This window comes from Chrysemys picta, chromosome 1 (genome assembly GCF_011386835.1).
Source record: "Chrysemys picta bellii isolate R12L10 chromosome 1, ASM1138683v2, whole genome shotgun sequence".
NCBI lineage: Eukaryota > Metazoa > Chordata > Testudines > Emydidae > Chrysemys > Chrysemys picta.
The window spans coordinates 11,024,121-11,046,249 of NC_088791.1; the positions used below are offsets into that span (position 1 = coordinate 11,024,121).

A 22,129-nucleotide genomic window follows, 5' to 3' on the forward strand; every position below is an offset into this window, starting at 1 on the left:
CTGATGATATGATCTAATCGTAGATGCAAGGGTCATCTGGTCCCATGACTCTCAACCTTTCCAGGCGACTGTACCCCTTTCAGGAGTCTGATTTGTCTTGTGCACCCTCAAGTTTCACCTGACTTAAAAACTACTTGCTTACAAAATCAGACATAAAAATACAGAAGCGTCACAGCCCACTATTACTGACACATTGCTGACTTTCTCATTTTTACCATGTAATTATCAAATAAATCCGTTGGAATATAAATATTGTACTTACATTTCAGTGTATAGTGGATAGAGCAGTATAAACAAGTCATTGTTTATATGAAATTTTAGTTTGTACTGACTTTGCTAGTGCTTTTTATGTAGCCTATTGTAAAACTTGGCAACTATCTAGATGAGTTGATGTACCCCCCTGGGAGACCTCTGTGTACCCCCAGGGGTACACGTACCCCTGGTTGAGAACCACTGCTCTAGTCCAACCCAAAATGGTCACTTCTTGCCTCAGACTCTGTGAAATTATGAGAGGCTGGCACAGCTCTGGCTACGTGGGGGAAAACCCCTTAAAATGACAACCCCTCAGAAGGGTTTCAAGCCTGGGTCACTTGTCTTTACGGAGCTGCAGTGAGAGCAGTAGGGACATGCTGGTTTGTTGGCCGGCATTCCCTGTTTTTCCGGTCCCAGCAGTTCCGCTGTCATTTCCTGAGCGGTGCAGTTTTAGGTAGACAGGATTTTTAGTGTGAGTGCACAGCATCCCTTACTGTTTTGTTTAGCAGCCTGGGAAGGGCGATGGGCTGGAATGGGGGAAGCTGGATCAACTCAGAAATCGAATCACAGCACAGTGGAAGCTTTAAAAGCAAGTTCCCATCACATTATCCCCCCAGTATCCCTCAACTCTGACCTGAGGTTCAGTTCTTGCTCATGCCACTGAGGCTGCCATCAAGGGGGCCAGGCGAGACACTTGCCATATGGACCCTTGTCCATCGGCTTCTGAACAGAGACCCACACATGACTGAACAACCGTCTGAGGATGATGCTATCCAGTCCCTGCCCATCTGGGACGTGTCACAAGGCAGGGACCTTCCCCCAGCTTGCTAAGGCCTCACGGCCACATCCCCAGGCTCTTTCATGCAGTTTTATTGTCCAAACTTAGCCTAGGTCAACAAAACCCAGTTCCTCAATTGCCCCAGGCCACAGCTCCCAGGGCATTCCCCCTGCCCTTCTGCACCCACTCCAAGCGCACTCTGGCAATCTCACTACACCTGCCCTCCCATGGTGGGGAGGGGGACTCAGGCATTCCTGCTCTCTAGGGCTCCCAGGGAGCAGGCAGTGAGAGCTCCATGCCCCCCTTTCTGTGCCCCTTTCCTGGCTGGCTCTCAGCCTGTCTTACCCAGTCAGGCAGAGTCTCTCTCTAAACCCGGGTGCCCTCTTTTAAAACTCAGCTGGGGTCAGCTGACCAATCACAGGTGCACCGGCCCTGCTCCCTTTTAAAGGGTCACTATTGCCCTGTGACAGGCAGGATTTGAATCCACAACTGAAGAGCGAATGGCTCCGTTTTCCATTAACAATCACCCGACGCTAGCGAAATCGGAGAAAGGTCAAGCTAAAGAAAATTGAATTGCCTTCTTGTGGGGAGGGAGGGAGAGAACTGAGACCAGCTTTCCCAGGCGCAGAGAAGCCAAGCTAGGCACAACGCCCCCCATATTTTGCAAATGTAAAAGCAGGATTACCTTTAAATGGCCTGTGCTGAGGTACCCCGTCAGCCTAGTATACGAGCACCTCACAGTACTGCTGCAAGGCAGGGAAGCGCTATTCCCATTGGAGAACCGACCCAGAGGGGTGAGTTGACTCACCCAAGGTCACACACAGAGTTGTAGGGGAGCAGCGACTCCAACCCTGGTTTTCTAAGTCTTAGGCTACAGCCTTTAGCACTGGGCTGTCCTTCCTCTACCTACAGCTGCAGTCTCTGCCCCCTGGGTGCTGAGTGGTTTTCATAGGACCCGCTGGTCAGAGCTATTGCCACACTAAGCAGACTCTGTGCGAAGGGGACTCGGGAAGCTAGGAATACTTCTCCCACAGAAGCACCAGAGAATTGGTGGGATGAGGGGAGGCGTCTGGCTGAAGGTGTAAAGTCTATTTCTTTTGGAGCAGTGTTTGGCTCGGGGAATCGGTGATGGGCTTGTAGCTCTGGGTCATTGACCTGAATGCAGCCCAGCTTGGGGGTGACCGAAAGTCCCTGCCGTCTGATAGGGGTTTGGTGATGATAAAAATAGTTCGCACTTACACAGTGCTTTATAAGCTCACGGTGCTGCATAACCATGAATGCATCAGGTCACCCAGCATCCCTGAGAAAGCGCTATTATGAGCCCCGTGTTACACAGAGGGAAGCTAAAGTACGTTGACTTTGAGTTGCCCAGTGCCACACAGAACTCATACAGCGGAGTTCCTGGCTCCCGGTCCCACGCTCCGTCCATGCTGCGACGCTCTGTCAAACAAGCAGAGGGTCTAAGTCTGGTTTAGGGCCCACACGTTCACCCAACAAAACCCACCATTGCAAGCCAGCCCACAGGCACTCCGATGCCGACTCTGTGGGGGGCTGGAGCACCCACGGGGAAAAATTAGCGGGTGCTCCGCACCCACCGGCAGCCAAACTCCCCCCTCCTCGCCTCCTTCTCCCGCCCTCCCCAGTGTGCCGCGTCCCCGCTCCTCCCCCTCCTTCCCAGCGCTTCCCACCCCCGCTGCCATCTAGCAGCTGTTTGGCGGCGCTTAGGACTTTCCGGGAGGGAAGGGGAGGAGCAGAGATGCGGCGCGCTCAGGGGAGAAGGTGGAGAAGAGGCAGGGCAAGGATTGGGGACTTGGGGGAAGGGGGCGGTGCTGGGAGGGCCAGGGGGGGGAGTCAGCGCCTATGAGCCAACACCTTGTTGTCCCCAGTCCACCCTAGCAGAGACATTGCAGTTGCTCATAGAATCATAGGGTTAGAAGGGTCCTTTAGTCTAACCCCCCGCAAGATGCTAGATTTAACCCTGATGTTGGTTCACAGTAGTGCACTGTGCTAAGGACTGTACAAACACGTGGCGAGAGACAGTCCCTGCTTCCCAAGAGCTTGCGGTGCAAATAGACAGGACAGGCACCGGGAGCAAGGAAGGATGCTTAGCCCCATTTTACAGATGGGAACTGCGGCACTGGGAGACAAAGGGACTTTCCCAAGCTCACAGAAGAAGTCAGTGGCAAGGCTGGGAATTGAAGCCCTCTGAGTCCCAGTCTAGTGTCTTAACCACAAGGCCACCCTCTTGGGAGCGACTTCTCTTTTGTCCCATGTGGAGATTGATTGGGGAGGGCTGGCCGGGCGGCTGCTTCCTGTGGATAAATGTCCCTTCTCGTGATTGTGGACATCGCTGGTTTAAATCATTCCCGCGGCGGCCTGGAGCATCCATCAACCTGTTTGGGAAGGGGGGGAAAGAAGGGAGACGGTCACTGCAGCTGGGGCCCATTGAAATCCGACCCGCCGAGAGCCCTTGCCAGGCTCTCCATCTGAACTGGGGCGATAAGAACAGGACACTTCAGGATCGGAAGAATGCCCTGCCTTTATCTCTCCCTTGATTCAGACAGTCAGGGCTTATCAGGTGGGACCTTCTGGGCGCAAGCTTTGGACAGAATATACCGCCCCCCCCCACACGCACACTTGTTCCTATCTGATAGCAGAGACGACACAGCGTGTTTTATTGCCTTGATTTGATTGTCTCTGTGTCGCTCACACACTAGCTCTAAACAGCTCCGACTCAAAAGCCAGTTCCATAACGAGTCCTTGTCACAGTTGGGGGGGAGGGGTAAACAGACCCCCCCCCCCCAGAAACCAAGCCCCATTGCACTAAATCTGAATCCAAGCATGGTAGCTTCCTTCCCAGAGGTGTTGTACTTCTCATTCTATCTGGGTGCCAGGCCCTGTCTTTAACATTGTACAATGCAACGATTGGACGGATGAACGACTGTCTGTAAAGTGCTTTGACAGTGGTTGCTGTGTGTGGCCAAGTATCATTGCTTGGAGGACCTCACATGCTGTGATTTCTCTTTGGGGCAGAGTAGAAGAGGTGAGGGGATCAGTTCATTCTCCATGGTCTAGCCACCTCGTAATCGCCGCTTGTGAGGCCAGCCGCAAAGGGATCCGTTAATGCCAATTAGTGAGTGGCTTTTTGTCATGTAGACACCTGCTTTTCCACGGGGTAAATGGCACTGGGTTATCGTCTGCACCCGTTGTTTGGCTTAGAGCCCTGATATTCAGAATCCGAATGAGCGATCGACGTTACCTCAAAGAGCCACAGCAAAATGACTGACCAAGCATTATTATTTTATCAATTGGTTAATAACATAGTAAAAACATCCGGATTGGTTAATAATTACATCACGCCGTGTGGAATGTCATGTGCTGCAAAGGAGACACATTACAGAGCCACTTGCGGCTCCCGAGCCTCAGTCTGAGTGTCACTGGCTTATAGGGTGACCAGATGTCCCGATTTTATAGGGACAGTCCTTATATTTGGGCTTTTTTCTTATATAGGATCCTATTACCCCCCACCCCCGTCCCGATTTTTCACACTTGCTGTCTGGTCACCCTTCTGGCTTAGCACATGACTAATAGAACTACCGTGACCAGTGTGCTAGCAGGTCAGTAGGGGGCGCTGTGCTAGATATGCTGTCTTTCTACAATGCCATAAAACTGCGGCCCTGCCCACACGTGATCAGTAAATATCCTGACTGGTTAGTCAGCAGTTGGAGCACTTGCCCAGGTCGCCTGACCACATTCCAGCGTGAGTGATTATTTTCTGTCTAATTTCCCTCCCGGTTTCAATTGGAGATTATGTTCTTCCTCACTTCCCGGCACAGCTGCTGCCCAACGGCGGCTGCTTTTCGGTGGCAGCTGGAGTGACTCTTTGGAACTAATGTTTGCAAAGCACTTTGGGATCTTGCCTGATGAAAGGGAAAGCACTGAAGACTCTTGACTCCCACCTCACTGTTCTAGGCTACACTCCCTCCCCTAGTAAATGCTACGCCTGGGTTCCCAAATCCCATCTTCCCTGTAATGACGTCAACCCTTTTCCCTTATTTAAGCAGGAAAGGCTGCAAAGGGGGAAGTAGGCATTTCCAAAGGCCTGTTCAGCCCCAGTTTGTCTCTCCCCTCCCACTAACTGCACGACCCCATGTCCCTCGGTTTCCCATCAGATCTCAAGAGAAGCAGGGGCTCTTGGCCAACGACTCTGTGAGCGGGACTCTGCTTGACAGGCTGAGTGGGGTGTCGCCCACAATTTCCTAGGTTATTCTTCTGTGTTTCCTTTTCCCACTATTAATAGACTTGGAGCCAGTCTGAGCTCTTTCGAGAGGTGATTGGGGGGAGGGGGAGTTACAGAGATAGGAAATGAAAGGACTTGGACGGGGAGTGAACCTAGCAGCAGGAGCTGCGAGGGGGTGGGGGGAGGTGGCTTTAGATGGTGTTGGGGGAGGAAGAGGAGGGACGTTCCTTTTCTAGGCACTTTGCTCTGGTGTGTTTTTTCTCTTCCCTTGCCCGGAGCCAGGGGCGCACCTCTTCTCAGAGCCAGGGGCCCTTCTTTTCCCATGGCCAGAGCCAGGGGCCCTCCTCTTCCCGCGCCCGGAGCCGGGGGCCCTCCTCTTCCCGCACCCAGAGCCGGGGGCCCACCTCTTCTCAGAGCCAGGGCCCTTCTTTTCCCATGGCCAGAGCCAGGGGCCCTCCTCTTCCCGCACCCGGAGTCGGGGGACCCTCCTCTTCCCGCACCCAGTACCAGGGGCCCTCCTCTTCTCAGAGCCAGGGACCCTTCTTTTCCCGCGCCCGGACCCAGGGGCCCTTTCCGAATAAATCCTGCCACAGTTTCTCCTGCCCCTCCACCAATCTGGAGCTTCAGTTTTAAAACTCTGGGCCAGATCCTCAGTTGGTGTAAATTAGCATCACTCTGTGGACCTTAGTGTAGCTATGCCGATTCACACCAGCCGATGATGTGGCCCTCGGTTGGGTTTGGATAAACGGAACCAGCCCTAACAACGTGAGGCACAGAGGAGCAGGCTCTCCATTGCCCAGCCCCTCAGATGGTCGTTCACACCACCGCCAAGTACGATCAGATCAGAACAGGAGTGTTTCACATCCACTTTGTGCTGACAGGAATGACTACACAAGACAAGGGCCAATAGAGAATCAGGCTCAGTTATCAATGAAGATTGAACCTGGCACTTTCAGCCTTGCAACCACAGACCTGCCTCATTTGCTGTGAGGGGGTAACTCCTGTTGCTAGCAGTTGGTATGAGGCTCTTATCCACGCTAGGGCTTCCCTCGAGGGAGGCAAACAATCTCACATGCACACTGACATGATTGTGTTATGCTCTTATTCAGGGCACTTATTCCTCCCAGACTATTTAACCTCAAACTGCTGCGTGTGTGTGTGTGTGAATTTTTAATTGCCTTTTCAAAGCGTCCCATGCAACATGCCTTTGCTTTCAGGATTTGGATTCGTTGCAACTGCCTGACAATTCCACCTCCGAGATACTGTCTTCCAGCAAACCTGGGGACTAGCGGCGTACCTCTTAGTTTTCCCTGGCATGCTACAAGAGATGAAAGCCCAGTTAATGCAGTGTCACTAACTTCACCCTGATGCTACCACCCCGGAATGGGGGGAGGTAGATAATTTTCCACCTTACCAAAAATTGGGCGTGGGGAGCGTGACCCTAGTTGAAACCCCAGGTGAAATTCCTCCTCAGACTTTCAGGAAAAGTCTTTCCCTAGGGAGATGATGGGAATCATTTAGCATTGCGTTCCTGCAAAAATATATTCTTCCCCTTAGATGAACCCGGTGTTCTTGGGGATAATTTGTTCCCTGACAGGGCAAGGGACGGTGAAATCTGTTTGTTTGTTCCCCTCTTCAGTAAAATCGTGCTCTCATTACTATGGGAGGAGGCAGGGAAGGGACCCTGAGCAAACAGGGACCCCTGGGAGTGCAGTTGCAGAAAGTTGTCCAGCCTGGCCCCATTAGCAATGTCTGTGAAACAGCAGCGGGACGACTGTTTAACCTGGTCGCATGGTGGCAGTGAGGTGCATCCTCACTGGCAGTCCATCTGTTGAACTAACAGTGATAGATAGGAGCTTCCTTGCCCCGGCTGGGCATCAGGGTAACTTTCTCCAATAGATGGATGGCAAAAAGTAAATTAGCGTAAACGTGGGTATGGACACGCTGGCTTCCTACCAGTGCAAGGACTCAGCCACGGGCTGGTCTTTCTAGCCGAGGCTTAGCCTAAGCAATACGAGTGTATTGATAAGTGAGACCCCGACGTGGTGTGTGTCAACTGAGATGGGGAGAAGCGACGGGGTTGAGGATTTTCTCTCCCCTGGAAGCTTAGGGACCTGCATACCAGTTAGGGCATCTGCTCCATTCCAGCTGCCAAAAATTACTCTTTAGAGGAATCTGCCTGAGGCCCAGAGAAAAGTTGTCTTTGGATGGGGGTGGGGTGGATGCCAGGGCAGAGGTGAGCTCCATCAGAGGTTTAAAAAAAAAATCACCCCCACCTTCTGATGAATTTGGGGGGAGGGGTGTTTAACAAGGGGCTTTCCAAGGGTCCTCACCATCCCGTGACTGCATTACCGGGTTTGTGCTGAAACAATGGCCTTTTGTCAGGGTTGACGGTCCCACCTAACAGGTGCCTCTTAGATAGATAGATCGCTCCTGCCAGGGGCTCCGAGTGGGCGGGAGATCTCGATCTCCGCTTTCTCTGTCTCTGTTATGCCTTTTGATATCAACTGCAACAAAGCGGGGGCGGGGGGGGGAATTCCATTGCTTCCATTCCAGCCCGCGTCTCTCTTGAGCCTGCTGGCCCTGTGCGAGGGAGCCTGGATACGTAGGATGGGCAGTGGGAGTGAGAATTGCAGCTCTCATCCATCCAGGAAAAGTCACAGGTTGCAGATTTTTGTGGCTGGGAATTAATTAACAGAAGCTCCCCTCTGTGGAGGAGCATGCGAGGGGGTGGAGGTATGAAATCGCTGCAGCTGGAGGTGACACGGACACAGGCCATTTGGGATCCAGGCAGACACCCAATTGGCTCTGGCAGGGTCAACAACCACAGCTTTGGGAGAAATCAGATCCCCAACGTATTATTATTCTTTAATAATTATATAATACGTAGAGGCCCCCAGCGGAGATCAGGACCTCATTGGGCTTGGCACTTCACATACACATCATGTCCCAGCCCCAAAGAGCTAACAAGACAAGTCAGACAGAAAGCTGGGATGGGGAACAGAGGTGGCACAGGGAGATAAAGTGACTTGCCCAAGGACACTCAGCAGGCCAGCTGGGAACTCAACCCAGGCCCTAATCCATGAAAGGATGAGAGTGAGCAGGACTGATGGCTTGGAGGGTGGCGCTTTTACTGGTGGGGAGGCTTTTAATGAGATCCAAGCCAGCAAACTGTCTGGGCATGAGCCTATGTGTAAAGCCAATTGGCTAAGAAGGCTGTCAGTCAAGTAGAGAGCTAAGGGAGGGACTTCCTTTCTCTCCATATAAAACCCCCAGTCTTCCAGCTGGGGGACAGTCAGTCAGGGTATGTCTGTGTTTAGAGTTGGGGGTGCAATTCCTAGCTAGCGTGCTAAAAATACATTGTATCCGTGGCAGCGTGAGTGGGGCTAGCCAGCCGTTATGTATTTGGGATGGCCAGCACCTTGCAACACCGCGACTCCATTCCACTTTCAGCATGCATATGCCTACGTGAGCTGGGAATCACACCCCCAGCTCGAAAGTGTAGACATACCCTAAGTCAGGCAGTTGGCAGCATAGGTGTTGGAACGAGAGGTGTGGAGGTGCTGCCGCACCCCCTGGCTTGAAGTGGTTTCCATCATATACAGGGTGTACAGTTTGGTTCAATGGCTCTCAGCACCCCCACTACACAAATTGTTCCAGCACCCCTGGTTGGCAGAGGAGAATGGGTCACCTGCAGGAACCATTGGTGAATGTATAATACGCAAGATACCCTGTCTGGTTTGCTGCTTGGTTTTTTTTTTTTTTTTTTTTTTTTTTTTAATTTAAATCAATTTTGGTGTTATTCTTTTGCTCACCCCTCTGAACTGGGTTTTTGTGGTTTTGAGCTGTCTTGCTGCTGCCCTCTGCCACAGCTCCTCTCTATAGACTCAGTCTTCAACTGGGTACTTTTGAAGATTGGGTTGGAGGTGACGTGGGAACAAAATGCAGAGGGGTGGCAAGAGGGAAGGAGCCTTCCTGGTATCGGGGCAAGTCTCACATGCTGCTCCATTGGCTCGTTACGTGGTTTTTCATGCATCACAGTCTAGATGATAATATGAAAGGACTCAATGCCTGTAAAATTCAACAGTTCAGTAAGAACTATTTACAGAGATGCTTGTCTGCACCTAGGATTCCGGCCATGTGCACACAGACCGACTTCCTGGTGCCTCCTCCACACTCTTCCCTCCTGCAACCTGTGCGCCTCCCTCCAAGATCCATGCAGTTTACAACACTTGTGCCCATTAGACTGACTTCTTCACTCCTTTTCCTTACCTCGTCCTCAGCCCTCCCCTCTGCCACGCTGCTCCTCGGGGCATTTTCTGAAAATCCCCCACAGTGAGCTGGTCCTATAGGGGCTGCAGGGGAAGCGCTGAGCGAGCGTTCTCAGCAGTGGGCAGGGGCTGGTTCCCACATTAGCTATTTACACAAGTGTCCGCGCTGGACATGGTGCATATGAAGAGCAGGTGGAGGTGGGGGGTGGAGGGGGCTGGATGGAAGCCAGGAAACCTTTCCTCTGATTTTGTAACCGTTTGGCCCTTTGTGTTTTTTAGGAGATGTCATTGCACAAAGTGACATGACTGCAGCTTCCACCACAAGTGCCCCGTCTGCCAATGCCTCCTCCCAGGGCAGCCAACCCCCCACTGAGACTACGGGTGCCCCAACCCCCACTCAAACCTTGACCCCCACCAAAGCTGACACCTCACCCTCCTCTGGCCCTGGCATCCTGCCTGCTGCCTCGACTTCCACCAACGCCCTGTCTGGTGCCAGCACCCTGCTCCCCACCACCTCTGGTACACCAGGCAGTGCCAGCGTCCCATCCTTCACTGGTGCTGGAACATCACCTGACACCGTCCCTCCATCCCCCGCCGGTGCCCCATCCCACACTAATGCCACCACTCTGACCCCCGCCACCACTCTGTCCCCTGCCACCACTCTGACCCCTGCTGACACCAGCACCCTGCCTACTAAAGCTAGTGCTACCTCTCAGAGCACAGCGGCGATCACCACCAGCTCTGCAGACTCCCTCACCGTCAGTGCCCCCAGCTCCCCGGCCGCCCCTGTTGTCCATACCCTCAGCTCCGCAGCCACCCCCAGCTCCATGAACACCCCAGCTGCTCACACGGCTGTTACCCCGAGCTCTACCATCGCCACTGACGTCCCCAGCTCTGCAGACACTGGTCTGGCAGCCGCGTGTCCATCTCAGAAGCCCCAAACAACAGAAACCACTACAGGTATGAGCAGGACTGTGTGCAGTTTTTGGAGGCTGGGGGAATGCTGGCTGACTCTGGAATAGAAAACGGGTTATGGAGTCTTTCCGGTCTAGGTTAGGTCCTGGGTTCGTGTCGAGCTCAGCCTGGCCATGGCTGACAGTTGCTGACACCCAGCAGCTGTTCAGCGGCCTGCGTGAGATCACCTGGTGGCTTGCAGGCCAGTGGCCAGGGGTCCCTATCACAAAAGCCACCCTAGCAAGTGGCCCCTTTGTTGGCAGCCTTGGCAAAAGAGGCTCAGGACCAAATGGAGCATAGAGGCCGAACTCCTCGCTTGTCCTTAGCAGGGCCCTGTCTGTGCTGGTTTGAAAATTTAGCAGGTAGGCCATGGAGGCCAGCTTATGTTTGACACGATGGAGAAGGGGGAGGTAGGGGCTAGGAAAATGATCGTTGCAGAAGCATTCTGGATATGAACGGGCCAAGGCTGTATTTGTCAAGGCCAGAAAGAAGGACGTTGCTCTAATCTAGGTGAGAGATGATGAGAGCCTGGATGGGAGTTGTAGTTGTGTGGATGGACAGAAAAACCTGCATCTTAGAGAGGTTCCACAGAAAGAACATAAGAATGGCCACACTGGGTTAGATCAAAGGTCCATCTAGCCAGGGCCATCCCTAGCCATTTTGGTGCCCTCCGCAGCCCCTCCGCGGGGGGGCTGTGTGGGGCCCCAGACCTTGGCGGGGCGGCGGGGGGGAAGCTGGCCACAGCAGCGTGGCTGGGAGCCAGGGGAGCGGAGCAGGCTGGGGCCGGGTCGCTCTACTTACCGGTGAGTGCAGGGAGCCCAACCCCTCCTGCGGTCCTCAGGGGAAGGGCTGGCTGGACTGGGGGCGAGGCTGGGGTGGAGCAGGGGCGGGGACCATGGGGAAGAGATGGAGCAGGGGCTGGAGCAGCACGCAGCTGCGCAGGGCACCAGGAAATTTGGCGCCCTACGCAGCTGCGTAATTTGCGAATGGGTAGGGACAGCCCTGCATCTAGCCCAGTGTCCTGTCTTCTGACAGTGGCCAATGCCAGGTGCCCCAGAGGGAATGAACAGAACAGGTAATCATCAAGTGATCCATCACCTGTCACCCATGCCCAGCTTCTGGCCAACAGAGACTAGGGACACCATCCCTGCCCATCCTGGCTAATAGCCATTGATGGACCTATCCTCCATGAACATGTCTAGTTCTTTTTTGAAGAATCGGCAAGCTTTAGACATAGCCTGGATGTGAAGACCTGGACCAGGGGTCGGCAACCTATGGTACGCATGCCAAACACGGCACGCAAGCCGATTCTGAGTGGCACACAGCTGCCTGCCGCGGTCCCGCCCCCCCCCCCCCCCCCACCGCTCTCCCCTGCGGGGGCAGGAGGCAGAAGCTTGGTTCTGCAGCAGCCAAGCTTCCCCCTCCCCCGCCTTTTCCCCCAGCGTGGTGCTTTCCTGCCCCCCCCTCCTCTCCGTCCCTGCGCCAATCAGCTGATGGCCCTAGTGAGGGGGAGGGGGAAGAGCGGCAGTGTGCACACAGCTCCATAGAGGAGGCAGAGAGAGGTAGGGACGGAGCCTGGGGGAAGGGGGTGGAACAGGGCATATCCCTCCCAGCCCCCTGCCGTTTGAATAGAAGGAGACAGGTCTGGAGTAGAGAGGTAGAGAGCATGGAGACGGTTGAACTTACCCTGGGATAAGGTATAGAGGGAGAAGAGAAGAGGACCCAGGACAGAGCCTTGTAGAGCCCTTGTAGAAAGTCGGAGGGGGACACACTTAAGGAGTGATTAGAGAGAACCAGGAGAGGACAGAGCCCTAGAAGCCAAGGGAGGGCAAGATCTCAAGAAGAGCGTGACTGACTGTGTTGAAGGCTGCTGACCGCTCCAGGAGGGTGAGAATGGAGAACTGATTGGTTCTGAGCTTTGGCTAAGAACAGGTCATTAGAGACTTCGTCAAGAGCGATTTCAGTGGATTGCAAGGGGCAGAAGCCCAGACTGGTGAGGGTCTGGGGTGGAACTGAAGGAGAGGAACTCCGGACAGCGCCTGTGGACAGCGTATTCAATGAGCTTCGTGATGAAAGGGAGAAGGGAAATGGGGGAGAGTGGGTTGTTGAAGCAGCAAGTGGGGGCAGAGGTGGTGGTTATTTAAAAAAAAAATGGAGAGACCAAAGCATGTTTGTGTTGTGATCGGAAGGAGTCGGAGGAGAGAGGTTAAGGAGAAGCGTAAGGGAGGGGATGAGAATAGACTTGAGGGAGATCAGGAGATAAAGTGGGAGGAAGCCACTGGGGCAAGTGAAGAGGTTAGGGGAGGAGAACAGATGAGAAACTGCTGTGTCTGTGACAGGGGAGAAGGAGGAGAGAGTTGTAGGAGGGGAGGTGAGCTGAGGGGACGGGGAAGGTCACGCGTTTTATCAGTTTTGTCTTGGAAGAAATCAGCGAGATCCTTCTATAAGTGGGATCTATGGGGGCATTCAGCTGGCACCCTCCCCCCATCACAGCCCCTGGCATAGGCGCCTACTTTTCGCAGCGCCAGTGGGTGCTCAACCCCCCTCGGCTCCACCCCGACTCCACCCCTGCCCCGCCCCATTCCAGCCCCTTCCCAAAAGTCTCCGCCCCCTCCCTGCCCCTATTGGACTCCTTCCCCAAATCCCCGCCCCGGCCCCGCCTCTTCCCCCCCGTGTTCTCCCTCCTCCCCTCTCCCTCCCAGCACTTGTCGCCGCAAAACAGCTGTTTCGCGGCGGCAAGCGCTGGGAGCGAGGGGGAGAAGCGGAGCCGTGGGGTGCTCAGGGGTGGAGGTGGAGCAGCGGCGGACATGAGCTGGGGCAGGGGGGCGGGGAGCTGCCGGTTTTTCCCCGTGGGTGCTCCAGTCCCAGAGCACCCATGGAGTCGGCGTCTATGGCCCCTGGGAAATCCCCTTAGAGCGTGGCTTTAGCCTGGCATAAAGCAGAGCAGCCTTCAGGCCCCGGTGTGGTGAGGTTTCATCTCAAGGAAATATAACTATCTACAGCAAATTTTTACATATCCGTATTCTCCAACCTGCCCCCACCCTGCCCACCCCTTTTCTTTTATTTTAATAAACACCACTGAGGAAATTCCTAGGCAATAAACTTCAGGGTACAGGTAGGGCTGCCAATAAATGTCATGTAAAGTTTAGGCGAAAGCTTCCTTTTGCAGTTCACCGTTCATCACTCCTCGTGACGCCTGTCTGCTCTTCACATGTTGGTGGGGCTTCACTATAACTTATCCATGTCTTGTTTGTTTGTGTTCTGATGTCTAGAAAGCAGCTTAGGTGTTAATACAGACAAGGAACGTACCACCCAGAACCAGCCAGTGAAACCTGTGGCAACTACGGAAAGTGCTACCAAACCTACGGAAGCTGCAGTTGCAACCACACAGCAGTCTGGTGTTGTATTACAGCCACCAGCCTCAAGCTCTGGAACTGTGATCTCCATTATAACCAGCGCTTCGCCGAGCCGCCACACTCCAGCTCCTAGCAGGGAATCCAAGCCCAGTGATTCTCCGCCCCAAAATAAGGTAACAGGGGCCTGGGTGTAGGTGAGCAGGCCCAAAGCCAGCAGGCGAGAAGGCTCATTCCTCTCGGGCAGCCTAAGCCTGTCAAGCCTTGTGGCACTGGGACATGCCAGGTTCAATATGTGTGATCAGATCTCCCTCTGGTGGCTGGACCACGGAAAAGATACAAGCCCTACTACTGCTGCTGACAGCAAATAGAGATCCTCTTTCTGCTCAAGGAGCAAAGGCTTGTGTTTTATTCCTAAAGCAGCTTATTCATTTGAAGCAGCACCCAGTGTGTGCATAGGTCAGGGGTTCCTTACGGCATGTGTCGTTGCTTATGTATCTCTGTCGTCGTCAGAGGGTGCTCTCTTGCAGGGGAAGCCTCTACAAAGCCTCTTGAGTCTGCAAGACAGGAATGGACAAACCCTCCCAGTGATTAGATTTGGAGAGAGGGGTGAAGGAGGGCTACTGTTGGGAAGCTGTTCAGGAAAGACGTCTCGTTTCGAGGGTGGGATGGGGAGTATAACAGAGGGCGCGAGGGCTGGAGTCACAAAGGTCCTTAGGCTTTGTGACACCAAGCAACTCGGTGCTGAGAAAATCACAGGAGGTAGGTGCCTGGGGTCTCTATACAATGAATGGGGACAGACAGGCGCCTTAGACTGCCATTCACAAAAGCCAGCGTGCTAGGCATGGAGCCAATGGGAGATGCCAACCAGAGGGGTGTGTGCTAAGCCCCACCCCTGCGTCCGAGCTAAGTCTGGGCTGCAGGGAGGTGCCTAGCTCCGCTTGTGAGTCCCAGCTGTGGGGTTAGCTACCTATGTTTTTTGCAAGAAGCCAGGCAGCACAGGGGAAGGTCTTACCTCAGTCATTACTCAGCCCAGCGGTTGGAACACTCCTCTGGGATGTGGGAGACCCCCCGGTTCAAGTCCCCCCTCTGCCTGAATGGGAGTCTCCCACATCCCAGGTGAGTGCCACTAACTACTAGGCTACCGAATCATAGAATATCAGGATTGGAAGGGACCTCAGGAGGTCATCTAATCCAACCCCCTGCTCAAAGCAGGACCAATCCCCAGACAGATTTTTACCCCAGTTCCCTAAGTGGCCCCCTCAAGGATTGAACTCACAACCCTGGGTTTAGCAGGCCAATGCTCAAATCACTGAGCTATCCCATCAGATACTCTGATTTGGGGCTCCCTCAATCTCTGCTGTTGCAGCTGTTACGTGGGCACTCTTCCTTTTCCTTCTCCTTCCTCCGCTGAACTCACCTGATGGGCCCAGTCTGGTAGGCGATCTCTGAGCACACCTCTCAGGTTGGCCCCACAGATGACGTAGACGGCCAAATGCCTGCCTTCCCCCGGTTTGGGAATTGATCTGGGGTTTAAGTGGGAGATAGGGGTCCAGGTGCCTAGAGTGAGGCATCAGTGCCCAGGCCCAGAGGCAGGAACATAGGCACGGAGGCCATTTTTAAGACATAAGCTTTCGTGGACTACAGCCCACTTCTTCGGATGCATATAGAATGGAACATATATTGAGGAGATATATATACACACATACAGAGAGCATAAACAGGTGGGAGTTGTCTTACCAACTCTGAGAGGCCAATTAATTAAGAGAAAAAAAAAAACTTTTGAAGTGATAATCAAGATAGCCCAGTACAGACAGTTTGATAAGAAGTGTGAGAATACTTACAAGGGGAGATAGAATCAATGTTTGTAATGGCTCAGCCATTCCCAGTCCTTATTCAAACCGGAGTTGATTGTGTCTAGTTTGCATATCAATTCTAGCTCAGCAGTCTCTCGTTGGAGTCTGTTTTTGAAGTTTTTCTGTTGTAATATAGCCACCCGCAGGTCTGTCACTGAATGACCAGACAGGTTAAAGTGTTCTCCCACTGGATTTTGAGTATTTTGATTCCTGATGTCAGATTTGTGTCCATTAATTCTTTTGCGTAGAGACTGTCCGGTTTGGCCAATGTACATGGCAGAGGGGCATTGCTGGTACATGAAACCCCGATGCCAACTCTGTCCACATATCTATTCAAGTGACATCATCATAGGACCTAATCACATCAGCCATACCATCAGGGGCTCGTTCACCTGCACATCTACCAATGTGATATATGCCAGTGACAGTCTCTACGCAAAAGAATTAATGGGCACAAATCTGACATCAGGAATCAAAATACTCAAAAACCAGTGGGAGAACACTTTAACCTGTCTGGTCATTCAGTGACAGACCTGCGGGTGGCTATATTACAACAGAAGAACTTCAAAAACAGACTCCAACGAGAGACTGCTGAGCTAGAATTGATATGCAAACTAGACACAATCAACTCCGGTTTGAATAAGGACTGGGAATGGCTGAGCCATTACAAACATTGAATCTATCTCCCCTTGTAAGTATGCTCACACTTCTTATCAAACTGTCTGTACTGGGCTATCTTGATTATCACTTCAAAAGTTTTTTTTTTTTCTCTTAATTAATTGGCCTCTCAGAGTTGGTAAGACAACTCCCACCTGTTTATGCTCTCTGTATGTGTGTATATATATCTCCTCAATATATGTTCCATTCTATATGCATCTGAAGAAGTGGGCTGTAGTCCACGAAAGCTTATGCTCTAATAAATTTGTTAGTCTCTAAGGTGCCACAAGTACTCCTGTTCTTCTTTTTGCGGATACAGACTAACACGGCTGCTACTCTGAAACCTGTCATTTTTAAGACAAACACAGGTGCCGAGGGAGGTTTGGCATCTCCTGGGTTCAGCGGGAGTTTTGAGGATTGCAGTGGAGCCAAAACTGGGACTTAGGTTTCTAAATCTGGGGTTTAGGCACCTCGGTACTTTTGTGAATTCAGCCCTGACTGACTTGGAGAGGAATTAGATTGTTATGGCTTTGGACAGAGGCCATATCTGGTGTTTCTGTTTGCTCTAGTAATTGGGCATGCTATAAACAACAACAGAAATTAGATGATGGGGCTAGGACATGAGCTGCATCAGGCACAGGAGAGGGAGCCGTGGTAACAGGAAGCCGGGAGAGGGAAATATTTTGGAGGTTTGTTTTCACGGTGGGTGGGCGTGCATCATGGCTGACTCCCATAAATCACGTCACGGAGTGTCTGACTCCAACCATTTATTGGCAGGAACACGCTGGTGAGACCCAGCTCTCTCCTGCTCTAGGTTCTAAGCCCGTTTTGGCACATGCGCTAGCAAATACAGGTCAGACAACAGTTTCCTGGTTAGAAGTGCCCAGACTGTTCAGGACACTTATCTAAAAAGGGTTGGGAGATGGGCCCTGGAGACCTGTCAGGCCTTTGCCATCTCTGCCTCTTGATTCATATTCGTGGATTCTAAGGCCAGAAGAGACCATTAGATCATCTAGTCTGACCTGCCTAACGCAGTCTATAGAACGGATTGGAGTGTTTGCAATCCTGTGTCTCTGATCAATCTGCTGCATCAACGACCAGCTATCCCTCCACCGTGCAGAAATGATGTGGGTTGGGTTGTTTTTTTTTCAGATCGTTTGTGAGGACCGGAACCTGTCCAACGACTCAGCAATCATTCTAACCCCGAACAAGCCTATACACTGTGTGAGTACCCTCCTTTACATTCAACACCCCGTTGTCCTTGGCTACAACAGCAACTTCCCTGCAGCTTTTAACCCACGGATCTCAAAGCGCTTGACAAGCTGTAGGCACAGGCATGATTTCACCAGCTATTGAAATGCAATCGCTTCTGGGGTGGAAAATGGCAACTTAACAGTACACTGCAATACTACCCAATAAGGCAAGAGACCATATCCAGCTGGAACTGTTGCAGGAGTTAAAGATAGGCAGACTATAATTACCAGAGTAGGAAGATGGTCAGAAAACAAGCATTAACCAACCCAAGTTGGTTGGGAAAAGTGCAGATGGAGCTTTAAAGACCAGGGTGAAATCCTGCCTCCGTTAAAGTCCGTTGGAGTTTTGCCATTAACTTAACTGGGGCCAGAATTTCATCCCAGAAGTGGTCAGGACCTTGGATTTAGATCTCATCTACGAGATGATATTTCCAGGGGCGCACTGCCCTCTGATAGCATGCTGGGGTGCTCGCTCAATATTGAGTGAACAGCGGCCCCTGCTGACTCACCACCACCATTCAGCGCAGCAGCGAGGTGGTTGGTTGGTTGGTTTTTGAAGATCTCCCGTCCAAGTACTAGCACAGACAGACTTGCTTATTTTATGAGACCTAGCAACGCCACAGCAGAAGGCAGCGTGACTGCTCATCATACAGCAAATGACCTGCAATCTGGGGACTCTCTATATTAAGGTCAAAAAAGCCCTGTTAGACCAAGGGGCCAGGCACAATGTTACAGTCCTGTATCTTGCAGACAATTAGAACTAGGCACACATGCCTTACAGCTCTGGAAAACTAGGATTCCAGTAGGAGACGAGATTCATTTCTGGCCATAAGCAACAGAGGGTCCTGTGGCACCTTTGAGACTAACAGAAGTATTGGGAGCATAAGCTTTCGTGGGTAAGAACCTCACTTCTTCAGATGCAAGTGACTTGCATCTGAAGAAGTGAGGTTCTTACCCACGAAAGCTTATGCTCCCAATACTTCTGTTAGTCTCAAAGGTGCCACAGGACCCTCTGTTGCTTTTTACAGATTCAGACTAACACGGCTACCCCTCTGATTTCTGGCCATGGCAGGTTGTGAGAGTGGACCTGTAAATCACGTCATTCTGATTACCTTCTCGCTCCCTCTGCCTCCACTTCAGTTCTGACATGATTTTAACAGCCAATTTCTGAGAAAACCCTAAAGGGAGAGAGAAAAGTCCCCATTCTCTTCTTGCTTGCACTGGGGAAGATCGGGAGCAACTCCACTAAAGTGAGTGGAGTTACCAGCTGTAAAACTGGTTTAGGTGGAAAGGAGAACTTGGCACTTATCTTTTCGACCAGGAGTACTCAGACTCTTTCTGAATGTGGCCCACACCACAGCTCAGGGACCCCTCACTTGTCATTCACTGTCACATAACATCCTACCACAGCAGTTGCTTATCTGGGGAAGTATTTAGTTTATTTCTCGCTGTCTGTAATATGATGTAGCACCTGGGAAATGAGGACGAGGGGCCAGCATTATTTGACCACAGAACATGAGCGCCTGCTTCAGATTTGGAGCACAGTTCAGATTCGGAGTTGCTCTAGGACGGTATAAAGCTCTAGTTTCTGGCGCCGGTGGGACTCATGATAGTATAAGTTGGTCAGGTCTTCTGGGTCCTTTCCGTGGCTCTCCCTGCGTGGCCTCAGAGGGTTTCAGTTAAACTTCCTGTGCGTCTGTTACCTGTAAAATGGAATAACCCTAACTTCACTGGAATGCAGGAAGCCGCGATTCCCCAATGTCTGTAAAATGCGTTGAGATCCTCTGATGAAATACATCTGTTAGTCTTAAAGGTGCCACAGGTCTCTCTGTTGCTTTTTTCTGATGAAAGAGTCTGTTGTGCAGTGCACAGCGTTCTTCATACAGATCGGCAGTTCTGAAGCTGCCAGGACCGAGAGGGAAGCAGACCTTCCCCCTTCTGTTTGTCAGCCTGTTAATCCCTGTCTATCACTCCCTCTCCTGTGTGTGTGTGTGTGGTGGGGGGCGGGGAGTGCTTGGTTTGAGAGGTGAAGATGTGTCTGTCCGGGTCCAGTTTGACCCCCTGGCTCTGGGGATGGATGTTAGGGATGGACTCAGAAGTAGTTTTGAAAGTACAGTCAATCCCCTTTCCCACCATGCAGGCTTAAAAAACATATATAAGCGAGAGCCTGAAAATGGCCGGGACTCGGTGAGTGGCAGCCCTGCGCATTTCTGAGAGGCAGGGCCTCTGAGCCACTTCTGGCCTCTCAAGCAGTACAATGGCTTGATGGCTGGCCAGCCGGCCCCTTGAAAGCACTCTTGTGAGGTTGGTGCAAGCTTGCACCTAAATCGCAGCCCGATAGGCAACATCTGAGATGGGAAATGACTCGCTGCTGCCACCACCTGGTCATCAGTCACCCCTTCTCTTTCTTGCCGCTACTGGGGGAAAATTAGCTCCTTAAATGGACACTGTCAGACTAAAAACCCCGTCTGTGTCTTTATCGGTATCACTGATAACACCTCTGATGACTTAATTGCTTAGGATTCCAAAAAGTATTAGGCATTAACATGGATAATATGGATAAAGCATCCACAGTTAAAGAGGATTTAAAATCATAGAATCATAGAAGATTAGGGTTGGAAGAGACCTCAGGAGGTCATCTAGTCCAACCCCCGCTCAAAGCAGGACCAATCCCAACTAAATCATCCCAGCCAGGGCTTTGTCAAGCCGGGCCTTAAAAACCTCTAAGGATGGAGATTCCACCACCTCCCTAGGTAACCCATTCCAGTGCTTCACCACCCTCCTAGTGAAATAATGTTTTCTAATATCCAACCTAGATCTTCCCCACTGCAACTTGAGACCATTACTCCTTGTTCTGTCATGTCAAAATAACAATGCATGTCTGGAAGGGATAAACTCATATGTTTCAGGCCATAAGCCAGCCTCTCACTGCGGAGGTCAGGAGGAAACTTCTGCTTTGGGTGGGATAGTCCAGAACTGCCCACTTTAGTGTTTCTTGCACCTTCCTCTGTAACAACTAGTACTGGCCACTGCCAGAGACAGGATCCTGGATTGAATGGACCTCAGGGCTGATCCAGTCTGGCTCGTCCTACGTTCCTCTTTACTTTTCCCCACTGGTACATTTCACTTGGACTGGAGGATGAAGACTGGCCTGTTTCGCCGGTGTTTCTAGTTAGTTTCACTTCCATGTTGTCAGTCAGTAGCACGAGACAGGTTTGCAAACTGCCGGGGACTGTTTAACATAGTTTGTCAGACTGAATCAGAACCAAGGTCCATCTGCTTCAGTATCCTGTCTGATGCTGGCCAGATCCAGGTGCTTCAGTGGAAGCTGTAAGAACTCTGCTGTCGGCAGACGAGGGATGGTCTGTTCCCCACATTAGGTCCCGTCCCGATCTCTGTTAAATCTCTAAATCTGATCTTTAAATCCAGACCAAAAATAACCCCTAGTTTTCAACCACCCTGTGTACATAGTCATTCATGAAAATGTTTCTCCTGTATTTTATTTACAAACCCTAAAATTTGCACCTAAACTGGCTGTCACTTTCTTTAATCTTGTTTGTCTAACACGCTGGCTGTAGCCTGGGATTCTCTTCTCCCTGCAGCAGGCCCCAGCGACTGGCGCACAGCTCAAGGAGTAAATTCCTCCTTTAGCCGAAGTGGCAGGGTTTGTGCTGTGGGTGCTGACAATGCTGGGCTTGATCCCTGCTGAGACCCCGTGGTGTCTGTCTGTATACACGTCTTTGTCACAAAATCACACCCTCGATGGGACGTGAACTCCCATCGACCTCAGATGTTCAAAAGGGGTGTGTGTGCAGAGAACGGATACTGTACTACACTAGCTTAGTGTGTGTGAGCGTGACGGTAACAGCCTGCTACTCACAGCTAAAGGAGGTTAGCAGCAGGGACTTGTGCTTCGTTCTGAAGGTCATGTGCTCAGTCCTCTCCTGATGGCGGTGTCTGTCTCTACACAGCCAGGGCTCATGCTGGTGGCACCACTCCAAACCAACGATGGGTTTTGTTTACATTTTTAAAAATAAAACCGAGAAATGCCCCTTTGTGCTGAAATGACCCTGGTTAAGTTCTGCTCCCCGGCCCTCCCCTCCGGCTCATTTTCCGAGTAGGATAGTCGGCATGTGAACATCATAGGTTAGCCTCGTCCACGTCTCCGGTGTGCTTATGGGAGCTGCACTTTTGCACCTTCTGGCAGGCTCGTCAGGAAGTCTGCAACTCCAATTTCTTAGAGACATAATTATCTAAAATGTTGTTAACACAACATGCTAATTAAATATTTAAGCAGCTGCAGTAAGATCTTGATTATGCATCCCACCAGCATTCGAAGGTCCCTGCCTCACCAGCTCCTGGAATGCCTCCCGCTCAGCTACCTTTAACTCCCCATGATAGGAATTCCTGAAAATCAGAACAATTTTTATGTCTCCCAAGCTAAGCAGATAACTGAGAACCTGCAGCATCTGCTTCCCCCTTCTGACGATCTGGTAAACAAGTTTCTAGCCAAAC

The 22,129-nt window shown here is 51.7% G+C and overlaps 1 protein-coding gene across 1 annotated transcript in view; it reads left to right on the forward strand.

Moving 5' to 3' along the window:
• Positions 1–22,129, forward strand: part of PODXL (podocalyxin like) — a 93,196-nt gene that overhangs the window by 40,429 nt on the left and 30,638 nt on the right. Inside the window, exons 2-4 of the mRNA XM_065552938.1 lie at positions 9,821–10,501; positions 13,768–14,024; positions 17,514–17,585. Coding sequence (XP_065409010.1) covers positions 9,821–10,501; positions 13,768–14,024; positions 17,514–17,585 — 1,010 coding nt within the window. The remainder of the gene's footprint in view (positions 1–9,820; positions 10,502–13,767; positions 14,025–17,513; positions 17,586–22,129) is intronic.